Source organism: Carassius carassius, chromosome 39 (assembly GCF_963082965.1).
Source record: "Carassius carassius chromosome 39, fCarCar2.1, whole genome shotgun sequence".
Lineage (NCBI taxonomy): Eukaryota > Metazoa > Chordata > Actinopteri > Cypriniformes > Cyprinidae > Carassius > Carassius carassius.
Window position 1 is genome coordinate 15101880 of NC_081793.1, and position 16615 is coordinate 15118494.

At 40.7% G+C, this 16615-nt stretch overlaps 1 protein-coding gene across 3 annotated transcripts in view; it reads left to right on the forward strand.

Moving 5' to 3' along the window:
• Positions 1 to 14394, forward strand: part of ca10a (carbonic anhydrase Xa) — a 183927-nt gene extending 169533 nt beyond the window's left edge. The window contains exons 7-11 of one of the 3 annotated variants that reach the window (XR_009426271.1): positions 4444 to 4516; positions 9893 to 10047; positions 10934 to 11108; positions 13079 to 13201; positions 13612 to 14394. Coding sequence is in view for 1 of the 3 variants with exons in the window: in XM_059530858.1 (XP_059386841.1) it covers positions 4444 to 4516; positions 9893 to 10047; positions 10934 to 11108; positions 13612 to 13634 (426 nt within the window). In the remaining 2 variants the exon portion in view is untranslated. The remainder of the gene's footprint in view (positions 1 to 4443; positions 4517 to 9892; positions 10048 to 10933; positions 11109 to 13078; positions 13202 to 13611) is intronic. The other 2 variants (XR_009426272.1, XM_059530858.1) reach the window with 2 other exon arrangements.
• Positions 14395 to 16615: the final 2221 nt, after the last annotated feature.

A 16615-nucleotide genomic window follows, 5' to 3' on the forward strand; every position in this document is an offset into this window, starting at 1 on the left:
TATTTGCGCCCACTTGTGTGCCCATCGTGCTGGTCTAAAAAAGAAGTGTGTTCAGGTGCATTGTTGGCATGTTGCTGTTTAGAGGAACTGAAAATAGGCTGCGCCATAGACCAACTCAAAGCTAGTCTAAAGTCACAATATTTTTGTCTTTGTTATTTAAAGAGCGCGTTAGAAATATGCTGTGTTTTGCTGTGTGCTTTGGGTCATTTTCATGTTGGAGGTTAAACCTTTTTCCACTGACAACTTTCTGGCAGAGGGCAGCAGATTTTCCCCAAGAATTTGATACATCCGCATGCTTTATTGTAGGAATGCTGTTATTTGGATGTTGAAATGTATACAATTTCCACCAGACATATTGTTTGGTGTTGAGGCCAGATAATTCAATTTTAGTCTCATTTGACCATAGCACCTTTTTCCATGTGGTCTCAGAATCTTCAAGGTGTGTTTTGGCAAAGCTATGTCGTGACTGCATGTGGCCTTTCTTGAGGAGTGGCTTTTTTTCTTATAACCATTCCATACAAGCCACATTTGTGATTTTGTTGACACGTGCACACAATGACCACTATTTGTCATAAATTGACAGTGCCTTGCCTCCCATTTTTGATTGTTTGCTTCAGTTGCACTATCAAGAACTGAAATGCTCCAGGAAAGCTTGTTTCATGCTGAGCTAATCAAAATAACCACAGCTGAAAGTCAAATGGTTTTGTGTGCCATTGAGAAGGTGATTAGCTACACCTTATTGAGTTTACAAGTCATTTTTTTAGGAGGTGGTGGTCCTTTTTCCAACTAAAGCAAAGTTCACTCTACACAGATTTAAACATCAGCAGATGGCTGTGTGGTTCAGACTACACGACTTGCTATCGGTCTTGAAATTGTCGTGGTGTTCAAACTTTGTGACACTATGTAAATGATTCGCAACAGTGGGTGACACACTACACAAGCTGACAACAACTCTGTTTCAGAAAGGAGGTTATGGAGAATATGTTAACCCTGAACTAGGGCTGCACGATGTGTCGTTTAAGCATTGATATCGCGATGTACAAATCCACGATAGTCACATCGCAGGATGTGCGATGTAGGCTGTCGTAGTTGATCCATTATTTATTAACCGTACGGGCCAGCTGCTTGACGAATGTGATTCGTGGATTAATTGCACAGCTTAACCATCATAGAGTGAAAGTTTATCATTTGCATATGTTTTTAAAGTCCTGTCAGTTTAACAGGGCAGAGAGAGAGAGTGAGAGCGCGAGAGAGAGAGAGAGAGCGAGCCCCGGCTGCACGCTCACCGTCTTCAAACAACACAAGTGCTGTCTTGCTCTCTCTCCCTCGCTTACTTCATACTCGAGTACTTCATACTCACTTCATGCTTTCACCGTGGACGAAGGGGAGTCCAACCGCAATCCTTTGTCGAATCCGCTGGCCGTTCCTCACTCTAGCTTCTGGCCACATCTTACTCTAGCTGTCTGCTGTTTCTAACTCTAGCCCCCGGCCGTTCCTCACTCTAGCCACCGGCTGCCTCTCACTCAGGCCCGCCGGCCATTCCTCACTCTTTGCAAGGACAGTCTGGTGCTTCTCACTAACAGTCTGTAAGTAAGTTTTTTATATATTTAAAGAATTTGCCGCTGATGATTCAAGAAAAGCTAAACTGCAAAGTTGCATTTGTCATCTGTCACCATGACAGCAAGTGGACTTTTGAAGATGGAATAATGAGTGGATTAAGCATTTCAATTGGCAAGAGAGAAATAACATGGATGGAACATTCTTGGCGAGGAGGATTGTGTGCATCACAGTCAGGTACAAGGGAGAAGTACATATATTTTTTAGTAAATTTTTTACATTTCTCGGTTCTGCACAGGCCCGGGTCCAACTTTCAAAATAGACGGATCCGGGTTGGTTCAGTGTAGCACATTTACGGGTTCAGGTTTTTGGACCCATGTAGACTCTAATGCAGACCATTAGTAAGGCCGCTGTATGCAGAGCAGTAAGGAAAGTGTGTCTTGCTCTCACAGTCTTTCTTATAATGTTTGTGTAGGTTTCTGAGCACAAACCATCATCTAAAATTAAGCTGATTACTGAATGGAATGATGCTAGATGGAAAGGCTGTAACCACTATCACTGTTACATTTTTTTGTTCATCTTTATATCTTACAAATACAAAAGCAACAGTTATTCTTTTTCCCCTTCATCTGTTCCGCATTACTTTTGCAAGCCTTCTTGCAGTAAGATGAGTAAAAGTCAAATGTTAATTTCATTACTGTAATTAAGGAAATGCAACAGTTTGGATTAGAGAACATTTAATTATCTGAAAAGAGCATTAAACTATGTTTAAAAAGCTGCTGCACACTGAAATTGACACTGAATGATATTTAATATGCCAAATGCCTGTAAAGTCATGTAGCCTGCATTCGTGAACCTTTTATGCTTTAAGCTTTACCTTGATTGAATTCTTTTTTATATATACTTAAAAAAATTAAAATGAATATAATTTCAATAATTTACTGTTCTGACACTTTTTAACTTTGATATTATAACAGTGATTAAGAATTAAAGTTACGACTCAGAAGCATGCAGACATCTTTTTGTCAGGTCCTGTTGCCATGGTGAATCATAATTTTGGAGCTCCATTGATCATGGCTTTTTATAATCATAGTGCACACACTAAATTCAGAAAACTAACTCAGAGTTGCCCATCTCAGGGTAAGTCAGCTCAGAGTTCAAGTTTTAACAGAGTTGGTTGAACCTCCTTACTTGAAACAGGCAATGTTTTGTCACAAAAACACACACAAGAAGTTGAACGGGAATGGCACAAAAAAAAAATTATCTGGTGATCTGATCTGTTCGGTTGTTTTGTAATTGTATTTTTTTCTGAAATGTTAGTGTTTAGATATTTCACCTGCATGTTACAAGTCACACTGAATAAACAGCTGGATAAAAACTGTGTCTGTCTTAATTCCAGGCTACAATGCAACAAAATGTGATTATTATTTACTTTAAAAAAAAAAATTTTTAAGGGGGGTGAATCTTTTTTATACTCACTATATGAAGCTACAGTAGCAGAACCATTCTTCATTTTCTTCATTATTAAATAAATGTCATTTATTATTGATGTTGTTGTTGTTAACTATTGAACTATAGTATTTTGGCAGAAATTATGATTACTATGGTATTTTTTTAAGGATATTTTTTACAAAATTGTAAATAAAAAAAGCATATTTTCTGTATTATTAGAGTCATTTCTCTCAAGAGCCTATTTTTTAGGCTCTATATTATTCTATTTTCAGGTTAATTTCTCACTGACTCATTTTATAATACAAGAGCTGTGTTTGGTGCTATTCAGTTACACTATGCTGCGGTCACTGCCCTCCCCTGCAGGGATCTGACTGAGAACATTGCGACTTCTCCTATTTTCCTGCACTTTTCTTCTCTGTGACATGAGTCACCCAAAGCCATTTTCTGAGGAACCCCATGCTGTGTTCCCTGTTATGGCATCAGACCTCCAGGAGGGACTCCCATCTGAGTTTAAATAGTATGAATACTAAAAAAAAAAAAATCATCACCATCAATGGAGGGACAAGCACAAAATGGAGGAGGCTGAAGAGAAGCCAGCCATTTTGTTTGTGATACTTGTATAAATGAAGTTACTAGCAAAGGCAGTATTCTTAGTACATTGATAGCGAGGGAGAGTAAATGCTATTCTTTTTTCACACACCGTGTAGTCAACCCTAATTATTTCTTGGTAGAGATAATGGCTAGCTGTAGCCTCAGGTTATATCAAAGAAAGTCTTGAAATGATGCGAATAAAACTTTTAAGCCTCAGACCTCACTGTTCACTCAATGAGGAGGTCAAAAGTGAAGTGATTTGTGGTGTAGTCATAAGGCTTTTTTTTTTTTAATCGTTCAGACTGAATGTGTCTCAAATTAGCAAGTAAAGTGGAGTCAAAGAAAAGCACAGTAACTGTGTCTTGTTGACTCCATTCATGCTCTTTTACTTACTAAAAGCAGCCACAATTTCTGAAGAACTTTTCATGGCAAACATGTCAGTGTGTCATAAGTGATTCTATCAGGTGTCATTTAATTGCAGAACACGGTTCAGGTTCATCCTGATGCATTTGAGTGCATTAAAAACAGTTTCAGCACCTTAATGGATCAAGTAAATTGCAAAAGATGTGACGCTAGCACCTCTTTTACTGTGTTACTGCAATTACTGGGAGATTCACTTCCTAAGATGTTGGTTAGGTTCTTTTTTTTCCCAGTCATATTTGTCTGTCTTTTAGAAATAAAGTTGTCACTAATAATCTGCTTCTTTTTATTTTCCCCTCAACCCTCTTTCTCCCTCCTTACTCCTCTTTTCTCTTTTTTTCCCCTCTCCTGTATTATCTCTCTGTCCTTCTCATCCATTTTCACTGTTCTGCCCTTCCTCCCATGACATCTGTTCCATTTCAGATATCCGAGACTTCAAATTCATTTCTGAATCGGATGTTGAACAGAGACACCATCACAAGAATAACATATAAGAGTAAGTGGAAAAAATATTATATTGTTGACCATTTGACACAAAATCCTATTCTGTTTTCAAATGCTATCGATAGTACTGACATTTTGCAAGTGATTAAATTATATCAGTTTGTTCAGACAGTATAGTCAATATCAGGTGTACCTTCATCAGTTTCTAGAGAAATGATATAAGCATCAACTTGAGATTTGAGGGTAGCTGTCGGTAAGGAAAACTGGAGATTTTGCTCTGCTTATGTTTATCATGACATCTCAAGGTGGTGCTGACTCATGAGGCGTATAAGAAAATAAATGGAGGGATGTTATGCATTTATGTTTCCAGAACCACTGACTCATTTACTATTCACTACATAGTGCATATCACATTGGCAGGATTGAGGTGAATTGAGTGCATTAAGACACAATATTGTGCACTAAGAGGTTACATATGTCAAATCCCTACTTGAAATCAGATCTTATTATATTCAGATTTTAAACCACACAGACTATCATTCCAAAGGAGTCCGTAAGGCTGCATTTATTTGATAAAAAACCTGGAACCTGGCGTGTTTGTAACAGCCCACCACGCCGCCGGGAGTCCAGGATGTCACTCACTGCATAGGCTGCGCCGTCGTCTAGGAGGAGTGGAGGGGGGGCTTCCATTTCGCCAGGTTCTGTGGAGGGAGAGACAGAAGGATGGTGAGGTTTAAGGAGAGACACATGGAATGTGGGGTGAATCCGGTATTCAGGGGGTAACTGGAGTTTGTACGTGACCGGATTGATCTGCTGGATGATGGTGAATGGGCCAATGAATCTGGGACTTAGCTTGCGGCAGGGCAGACACAGGCGGATGTCCCGGGTGGACAGCCAGACCTTCTGACCGTATTAGTACATTGTGGCCTCTGATCGGCGAAGGTCGGCTGTCGTTCTACGTCTGCGTAAAGCCCACTGGAGTTGGCGGTGTGCCTTGTCCCAGACCCTCTCGCTCTCCCGTAACCAGTAGTTGATGGCGGGGACATCCGAGGGTTCACCTGACCAGGGGAATAGAGGTGGTTGGTAGCCGAGTACGCACTGGAATGGAGTGAGTCCGGTGGTAGGTTGACGAAGGGAGTTTTGTGCGTACTCGGCCCACCCAAGGAACTGGTTCCAGGAGTTCTGGTGGCCGTGACAGAAGGTACGGAGGAAGCGTTCAATCTCCTGAACCTTCCTCTCCGTCTGCCCGTTTGACTGGGGATGGTACCCGGAGGACAGGCTGATGGCCACACCTAGGAGTGAGTGGAAAGCCTTCCATACCCGGGAGATGAACTGAGGGCCTCGGTCCGAGACGATATCCTCTGGGATGCCGAAGTACCTGAAGACATGATTAAATAACGGTTCAGCCATTTCCATGGCCGTGGGCAGACCCTTCAAAGGAAGAAGACGACAGGATTTAGAAAATCTTTCCACTATGACAAGAATGAAGGTATTGTTATCTGAAGGTGGAAGATTGTTTATGAAGTCCACCCCTAGGTGTTACCACGGGCGATTGGGAACGGGCAGAGGATGGAGCTTGCCTGATGGAAGATGGCGAGGGCTTTTGGATATGGCACGGCTTGTACATCCATTCACGTACCTCCTGACATCCGAGGCCATGTTGGGCCACCAGAAGCGTTCCTTCAGTAACTAGAGGGTTTCATTGACCCCCGGGTGACCAGTGCCAAGCGATGTGTGAGCGGAGTGTATGAGTGTAGTGTGCCGTGTCCTTGGAATATACTGAAGTTCCGGTGGGCAACCCGGCGGGGTGTTGGTGGTAGGCTCGGTAGGAGGAAGGGTCTCAGCGGACCAGGTAGTAGGAGAGACGGTGACTCTTTCTGGAAGAATGGTTTCCGGAGTTTCGGGATTCTCTTCAGGGGTGTAACACCTGGAGAGGGCATCAGCCTTCACATTTTTCACCCCTGGGCGGTATGAGATGGTGAAATGGAAGCAGGTGAAGAATAACGCCCAGCGGACTTGTCTCGGATTTAATCTTTTGGCCACTCGAAGATACTCTAAGTTCTAATGATCTGTTAGGACCCGAAAGGGGTGTTTGGCTCCCTCCAACCAATGCCTCCATTCTTCCAAGGCCAGTTTGATGGCCAACAGTTCCCGGTTGACAATATCATAGTTGACCTCCGCCGGGTTGAGTTTCCGGGACAAGGCGGCGCATGGGTGGAGGCGACTGGGATTCCCCTGCTGCTGAGAAAGGACCGCTCCCACTCCGGTGGTCAAGGCGTCGACTTCCACTACGAAGGGTCGGTCGGGATCGGGATGGACCAGGAGTGGGGCGGTCATAAAGGTCTCCTTAAGGATGTGGAAGGCCTCTGTGGCGGCAGGAGTCCAGGAGAGAGATTTGGGTTTGTTACGGAGGAGACTGGTGAGAGGGCTGGTGATGGTACTGAAGTTTTGTATAAACCGTCTATAGAAGTTGGCAAAGCCAAGGAACCACTGTAACTCCTTGATGGTGGTTGGAGTGGGCCAATCTCTGATGGCTTTTACCTTCCCCTCGTCCATCCGGATGCCACTGCTGCTGATGTTGTATCCAAGGAACTGCACTGAGGGCTGATGGAAAGAGCACTTTTCGGCCTTGAGATATAGTTGGTAGGCCCTCAGGCGTTGCAGGACCTCCGCAATGTGGCGTTGATGTTCTGCCAGGCTCCGGGAGTAGATGAGGATATCATCAATGTAGACTTGGACGAACTTGTGGAGGAACTCCCGGAGCACCTCTTGGATGAAGTCCTGGAACACGGATAGATCCTGGATATGGGACCCACACTATGACGCACGCACCTCCTGCTTAACGGCTTGCCGGTGATAATGTGGACTTGGTAGGCTGACGGCGTTCCCGTGGTAGTTGCTGGCTGACCCAGAATCGAGGAGAATACGCCTGGCCCTGGTGCTCTTCGAGGCACGACTGCATACGAGTGGCGAAGCGGATGGACAGCTGGATGAATCGTTCTAGCCCGATGGTGTCCTCGTATGCAGCGAGATGCAACCACACTCGAGGTTCCAATCCCTGACGGTAGGTAGTCAGTAAAGCCTGTTCGTTCCATCCACTGGAGGCCGCTGAAGGGCATATTCATTGACAGACATTTTCCCCTGTTTGAGATTATACAGCTTCTCACCAATGGAAGAGTCCCAAGCTGGTCTGCCAGCTGGTCCGAAAACTTCATGAAATGGTCGATGAAGCTGGAAAAAGACTGGATAACTGGGTTATTTTGAGTCCATATAGAATCTGCCCACAGTAGTGCTTTACCTTGCAGTTGTGAAATTACAAAGGCTACCTTAGATCTCTCAGTGGGGTACAAGTGCGGTTGCATCTCCAGGACCAGCGAGCATTGTAGGAGGAAACCTCTGCATTCCTCCGCCGCACCAGAGTAGGGCGCTGGCCGGGCCATGGGACTGGCATGAACGGAAGGTGAGGAAGTGCTGGCATCGTTGACGGAAGTGCTCGCTGGTGTTGGGAATGAGGGCGTGCGTAGTGATTGCGTGGAGGTGGAACCTGGCGTGTTTGTAACAACTATACATTTTAAAATATTAAAATACATTCCTTTTTTGGCAAAATCAAATTCAGACACACACACACAAAAAACCTTTTGCTGCCTCTATGAACATGAGAAATGAGAATAAAAGCATAATTTCCAGAGTCCTTTAAAGCAATATTAAATGTGTTCTGAGTTTGTCACACCAAAGAAAAATGTTAACAACCCAGCAAAAATTGTAGTGATTAAAAAAAAACAAGTAAATAAAATAAGGTATCAAAATATATATATATAAAAAAAAAAAAGTATTCTCAAAGGCTGGGGGCGTGTCAGCTGTCAGCACTGAAACCATGCCCACTCACAGAGAACCTACCATACTTTACATTAAACTTAACAATACACAATACACATTCAAAATACACAAAATCGTTTGGGAAGATAAACAAAACATGTAAGAATAATGAAGCTTGTTGGTCACAGAGCTTATTTTCTGCAATTATCCAAATGACGTGACGTGACGTGACATTCAACCAAGTATGGTGACCCATACTCAGAATTTGTGCTCTGCATTTAACCCATCCAAAGTGCACACACACAGCAGTGAACACACACACACCGTGAACACACACCCGGAGCAGTGGGCAGCCAGTGGAAAGATCCAGCTGGATTTTTGTTGAGGGAACCAAGGTAGGGTGTGACATGCTGCTTGAAGCATTAAGTTAGTCATGACAGTATGTGTTATCAGTTTTATGCTCTTCAGCTGCAGCACATTGTGAAATAATGTCCAGAGGAACCCTTCTGAAAGGCTGTTTTGTAATGGACTGTGTTGTGTTACATACTAATTCTGCAATTCATGCCAACCCTTCATGCTATTTATTAATTAACAGCAGCAGTTTGAAGGCACAAGACTAAGTAAAGTCAAAGGTGTCAAGAAGCAAATGTATTCAGCCTTGAGAACTCAGACCACTATCTAGTTTAGGAATATTTCATGGCCGAAGCTGACATGTAGTGTAGTGGAAATGTTCCGTCGCATTATCATTTAACTCACCAGAGGGACTTTTGAATAAAGGCCTTCATAATTGAATTAATAGGTGTGGAGAAAGAGCGGATGAATAGATAAAATGTTCTGACCCCAGGTGACCGGTGCATGTCAGAAATTCCCCACCCCCCCCTCACATACACACACACACACACACAACCTGTCTCTCCGGCCTTCCGCTCGATCTGTTCTCAATTGAATCTTTGGAAACGCACTACTACCAGCCCTAGCTGTAGCAGCAGTGGAATTAGCGCATGTATTTTTCAAACGTATCCCCCTCCTCCACAGCCAAAAGGAATTATTTATGCCACCAAAGCTATCAAAGGTCTGCGCGATGCTGCCAGGGGAATGGCAAGCATGTGGGGAAATAGAGATAGAGTGGAAATCAATGGGATAGAGGGAGAATAACGAACTATTTCCCCTGGCTGGCGTGAGTCGGAACCTATTACTTGTCTGTTGTCAGTGGAAGGTGGGTTCAATATTGCTGTTCCTCATAAATTCAGAGCAGCATTATCTCATGTCGGCCTGCTATTGTGAAGTCAAAATAACATGTGCTGTCACCGCTTGTCCAACAAATCAAAGGCAATGCATAAATACTGAAAAGAACTAGCAAGCAAAGATAAAGATAAAGAATTGTTTGGTTACTATTGTTGCTTTTTATTTTGCTTTTGTTGTTTGGACATCCTTTCAGGATGTTGTATTGTTACTTAATATATTGAGTTTTGACTTTGGATGAAGACTCGGCCAGAAAGTGCACTATTTTGATTTCTAAAATGACATTCAAGTTTGTGAATTGGCTCTCTAGATGGGTTTTAATTGATAAGCAACGTTTTTTTCTTTTTTTTTTTTCTTTTTTTTTGTGTAGATGATGCATACCTGCTCTCTGGGCTAAACATTGAGGAGGTTTATCCAGAGACGGCAAGTTTTATCACTTATGAAGGGTCTATGACAATCCCACCGTGCTACGAGACCGCAACGTGGATTCTGATGAACAAGCCAATTTACGTCACAAAGATGCAGGTAAAACAAAGTTCATTGTTTAAAATCGATGAGTTTTATGTTTTCAGGAAGTTTTAAAATTCATTTACAAAATGATTTAATGTAAACTACTTGACTGAGCTAAAAATGTTAGACTGCCATCATTAAAACAGTTCCCTATTTAGATTATGTAATTTTTTTGGTAGTAGTATAAAGTACTGACGTTTTAAGAACTTAAAACTCTACGACTATCGATCTACTACTACAGAACAAAGGAAATAATGCCACAGAGACTTGAAGATGGCATGAAACATGACAAGAGTACCTGATCATTTTAAGTGAATGAACAAACTCAACCAGACATCATTAGACAACAACAGAGAAAATAAAGCTGGCAAACAGTCACACAATGCAACCATATTAATTATTCATGGCAAGTGCATGCTGGGAAGGGAGGAACTGAGACCAGACAATAAAACCCTTTTTCTGTATAAAAAATTAAATAAATGCATTAATATGTCATCAACTCACAGGTTATTATAATAGAAAAGCTATTATAATAGAAAAGCTGCATCAAGGTGCATTAGTTGAGTTATTGCATGTTGTCAGAACATCAGAGCAGCAAGTAAACAAACTAATAGAATAATCTAGTAAATCTTTCAGCGTTATTTACCCTATCCAAGAATCAATTTTTATGGATTCAGCTAACAGCATGCTTCTTAAAGGCAGAATGTGTCACTTTTGACCCTGCAGATACACTGTTTTGATGACATGTAATATAATCTGTTCTTGAATGACAGTCTCACGTAGCTCCCCAGACGCTTTCTGATGCGGGTCTGTTAGGATTGGATTGACTGTGCAATAATTGCCTGACCTGCCATCAGAGGGTCGATAAAAAACATCTGCTCCATCTGTGTCTTCCTTACAGATGCACTCCATGCGACTGCTAAGTCAGAACCAGCCCTCGCAGATATTCCTCAGCATGAGTGACAACGTGCGCCCGGTACAGCCTCTGAACAACCGCTGTATCCGCACCAACATCAACTTCAGCATGCAGGGCAAGGACTGCCCCAACAACAGGGCACAGAAGTTGCAGTACCGAGGTCAGTGCTTCTTCTTGTGATCTCTCAACCCCCTTTGAATTAGAGACTAAACCACCCCATGAAGTGTTTCTACAGCTTTCATCATTTATTTCTCCAAAACAACTCTGACCTCAAGACAGAATGTCATTGTTGGTCATAATGAACAGGTTCGCTGAAGTTACTGAATAGAAGTTACAGTTTAGTTTCCAGGGAAATATTGCAAATGTGCATTTGTAATAATAAACTTTTACTTTATTCGCCTCACTTTACACATTTTGGACATTTTGAAGTGTTTGGCAATATGTAAAGTCAGTAGCTTAGAACACCTTCATAAAACATTTATGAAGCTCCCTGACCGTTAGTAGGCTGGCTAGGTAGGCAACCAGATTGCTCACTAGGTTTCATATCTGTGATTTCTAATATGTGATGTTGTACTGTTATACAACATGCCAAAGTATGAGCACATGCATATACACACACAAGCAATTTGTAAATATTAGATGAGTGAAATGAATTATTCAGTAGTTCATGAGCAAATATTTATTCTCAAAACAACCGTATAATTACCCGTTTCCTTAAATGTGTCATGTATACAAAGAAGTGATTTAATGTATAAAATAAACTCACTGGTTATTCCATCATCCTGTTAAAAGTGTTTGCATAATTACTGGTAATCTCCTCTTGACCATGCATCATTTATTGACTAAGCTTGTTGAAGAGGTTTAGGAGTCTCAGCAGCACACCAGTCTGCTTGGAAAGCCATAGGCATCTTAAGATGTGTTTGTGCTTCTACCAGAATGCATGAGATATTGTTGTAAATTGTTTCAGCATTAAAGCATCATGAACAAGGAAAAGAAGGCTCTTATATTGAGCCTGCTCTTATCACACAATTTCATTATGGAGAATTTGCTTGTACTCTTGATACAGCAGTGAAGTGATGAATCAGAGTCGTGCGGCACTTGTTTGAGATGTTGGATTTACCACCCCAGTGAGTAAATGAGCGCCACAGAAAAGGTTCCTTCCTTTTATTACATTTGCGCTGTTAAAAGATGTAAATATCTTGGAGGAGAAGGAACAGCATTTAATTAGTGTTGGTTTACAACTGGGGTCATGCATCTTAACCAAGGAGACACATTCTTTTGTAGCTAGCACAGCGAGTAGTCTGCAGGCTAATTGAATGTTAAATTTTAGCTTGAGGTAGTGATATTGAGTGCAAGAGAAAAATGTAATTCTGGGAAACTGCACAATGAACATGAACACAATGTTACAGAGTCTTTTGTAACAGCAGCTAGAGCTAGAAAAAGAAAAAAAAGAGTCCAGTATTGATGATTTTCAAACACAGTATATTAGTATATATTTTACTAGTTTGCAAATGCATCAGAGTAAACTGCTAAGAGTAAACTGCACAATCCAAGTTGTCCAAAAAATGAGACATGCTTTGTATTAAGCACTTCAAACTCATAAAAACTCACACTGAATTTAAACGCATCGAGTTTTTCTTAGTCGCTTTGGTATATTTCTCAAATAATCCTTAACATCTGCAAACCATTAAGTTCAACAATTTGGGCAGAGAGCACCACACAATGGATCATTTTTATTTCACCTCTCAGAAGCATTAATGTCAATGGACACATCAGCGCCATCAGAATGACAAGTCCCTGTGTGATTGTTCACAAACAAGACACATGATTGTCAAATGCTTAGCCATGTTGTCAGTAGCATCACAATGATTGAGAAATGCACAGTGCTGCACTTTTGCTGTATGTCAATTTCAGCAGTACAGATTTACACATACTGTATGTGATACTGATTGCAATATTGCAAGAGACAGTAACTCTTTTATTGGTGGTCTCACAACAAATTATAGTAGAACATCATGGTGACATAAAACAAAAGACACAACACGCTCATATGTGCATGTTATGCATGTGTGTTTGTATAGACACACACAAACTGTATATATGTATACATTGTATGTTTGTGTGTTACAGTAGTCTCCATAAAGTATACTGCATTTACTGACTTTGACTGTTGTGTCTACATGCATTTGAAAGATTGAGGATACAGTTTTTCTCCCAACATTTGGCTGTACCTTTTGACCTCCGTATTCCATTGTAAGTTCATGATTGAAAACATTGTCCAAACATCCTTGGCCTCTTCTACCTCTTTCTCAGTTTTGCCTCGCTACCATTCCATCACACAACTTTATGCCTCTTCTTTTTAACTGTTGATCTTGTTTTTTTTTCTTGTTGTTCTTTGTGTCCACTGTTCCAAAGGATCAGGTTCATTGTGTTGTGCTCGATCTATATGTGTTTAATAACTGAATGTTTGTGAGATCCGTTTTAGAGAACTGGTTGATTACTGGTTGATCTAACACTTTATATTTCCCATTGTTGAGAAAAGTTATTTTGACATAATATCGGGACATTTTATATAAACTACATGAACAATCTGTGATCTCATTAAGTAGCGTGAAGTATTATGATAAACAACAGCATAATATTGTATTTTTTTCCCCTTACAGTGAACGAATGGCTGCTGAAATAGAGCCAGGATGTGGACCAGCCCAAGAACACTAACATGAAAAAGAATGAAGAGAAGGGCTCGTGGATCAGTGCAGAATGAAGACTGACATATGTCCTGCCAGATAAAATCATGACGTTGTAAAAAAAAAAAAAAAAAAAAAGAAAACAAACCCCAGCCAGAAGAGACTTTGCACTCTTGGCAAAGTAATCCAATTTCATACATCCAATCAAAACTAGTAACATACAGTTATAACTACACACGTTTTGATACCTTTTTTGGGAGAAAAAAAAATATATATAACATTTATTCCATAGGCTCTTCACAAATGGAACCGAATGTTTTTAGCCTTTGTACATATGGACAACTTGCTACCAATCTGGGAAAAGGGACAGGAAATTGAACCACCCTACCAATGCAGAAACATCCTTGAATCATAACTGAATTCTCAATCTTTATTCTCGCTCACGCTGTGAAGAGGAGGGAGAGGCAGCCTTGCAGGTTTAACCATCACAAAGACTGATATGATGTGATGTTGTCTGTGGGGGGGGGGGGGGTGTCTTGACCTTGTAAATATAATTATTCATGCTAAAAATGAATATGTAAAGATACAAATAAACATAAAAAAATAATAGAGGGAAAATAAATGAAAAAAGTTTAATATTTTATGCTTGGCGCACTTTCTGGAGCAGAGCTGATGCCTTTTTTTCTGTTTCATTGTTTACAATGGTCATACACTGTGTTTGATTAATGTTATCGGCCCAATAAATGTGTTTGGAACGTTTATTTTTGTAAATATTTTTCAATGTCTTTGGCTGCCCCTGTGAAATTACATTTTTACACAAGCATTAAATAACCTCTTAAAAATAAAAAAAGAAGAAAATCATATGTTTGCAAGGGGGTTTGGTGTGGACGTCTTAGCTGTTTAGAGGTGATTGGTTTTATTTTTGACTTGAATCAGCTGGTTTAAAATGCATTATTTTTTGTTGGCGAGAGGATTTCTAATGTGTGTTTAATGAGGCTGAAGCTACTTCAAGAAACACTGCAGTGTTGATTTGCTGTGGACTTGTGAAAGCCACATTGATCCCCCCCACACCAACTTTTGGTTTAATTATATCTCAATCAATGAAGCATACCGCCTGTTTTAACCCTGGTGTGAGGAAAAACACGGCCTGTGATTCTAGAATTTTATCTTGGTACTTCACAGATGGCTAATAAAAAGATAACGAGAGGCAGGAAGTTTCAACAGCAAGCACTCATGTTTATTATGACCATTTTTCTATCAGGCCTGCAGTGGAAGAAACAGAATTAAACATTTTGAAAGATAAATACTCCCTGTGTTTTACGTCTGACAAATAACAAATAAATTTTATGAGAGATATGTTGATTTTGCCCCCCAAATCGTATTATTGTTATAAATGCTATATTTTTAATATATTTAAATTATGAAAATAGTGGAAACGTCACATTTCAAAACAAGATTGATTTTCCTAAATGTTACCTGGACATGTTTACATAAAATTTTCACCCAGTAGGTTTCTTGCTGTAATTCAGTCATGATTTTCTTTCTCTGTGTGCTGTTTTGTGCTCCCTTTCCTTTTTAGATAGCTTTCTATATATATAACATCTATATATAACATCTTAAGAGACATCCAGCTTCTCATTGTGATTCCCAGTGCCTGCAGTTGACTGGTAAACTCTTTGAAATCTGTCAGTCTTTGAGAGAATGTGCTCTCTCTCATGGTTGCCACTCAGCTGCACTTGAAGACAAACGTTGCTAGTCATCCTTGCTTTGTAATCCATTGGAAACAAGCATTAGGGTCAAGAAAGTCACACTCGTTCCCTCTCATAAATATGGAAAAGTTTTGCCTTGCAATTTCTTTTTGGTAGTATAGAGTTAGGGTGACTTGAAAAGTGTGGCTTTAAAGAGCCTCATGGCCATTTTTCTTTGCCTCTCTTACTAATGGTTCAGAAAGTTCAAACACATATTTTTTATGTTGAAATTTAGATAATTCACATTGCAGTATAATCTTTCCAACCACCAACCTTTCCGATCATCATATGAATGATGTTGCTGATCTAAAATATGCTTGGTGAGGTTATACTGTGTTATTAGTGTGGTCTCTCTCTCTATTATCCCATTCTTATTCTCCCTTACTTTTTTATTAGCCAGCAGATGGAATGCTCCTGCCTGCCAGTTATGTTGAAGAAACCTTTCACAAGAGCATGCTGCAAGTTGTTCTCTCCTGTCCACCGGGATTTTATTTTCACAGCCCAGCAGAGCTCACAATGTATGCTCTCCTGTTTATTTCCTCGACGTATAGCGAAACAAGATGCCCGTTGGGCTGCATTTCAGAGTTTCTCCTATCATTTTGGCTTTCTCTGACACTCTCTTGGCTCCCTGTCTCTCTCTTTCCACCTACTTCCATCCCTCTGTTTTGTACATCTAATTATTTTACCCAGACTGCACCACTCTAGCCAAACAGTCCACACAAAATGCAGATATGTGCTCATCTTTAGGCTGATTTTTGTAACAAAATTAATTCCCAAGCATTACATCTGAGAGCTTTGTCCTCGTTCGTTTTTTTGAAGATCATTGCTCATTGACAGTTGCAAAGAGTGACACAAATCGCTGGGAAAGATGCAGCATTAGTCATGAATTTGAGCAAATTAGATGCAGCTAAATATAAAGGAGGTCAGCTGCGAGAGAATCATCAGCATTTCATATCTATGCTAGATTGTACCATGCCAGTGCTTCTTAAAACATCAGATACTCAGCCTCTAACAAGTTGGCAACCTGGATTAATGAGCAGGGTGCAGATGCTATTATTCTCTACCTCTCTGACCATTTCAGCACACACAGGCTGAATGATAATATTTTATCCCTCTCTCTTTAAATCCAATTAGCTGAAAGAAAGTGCTTTGTGGCACCACGCCGCATCAATTATTCATTCCAGTTTTTACACCCAATCCATGCGGGTTCCTGCGCATATTAAACGGAGGGA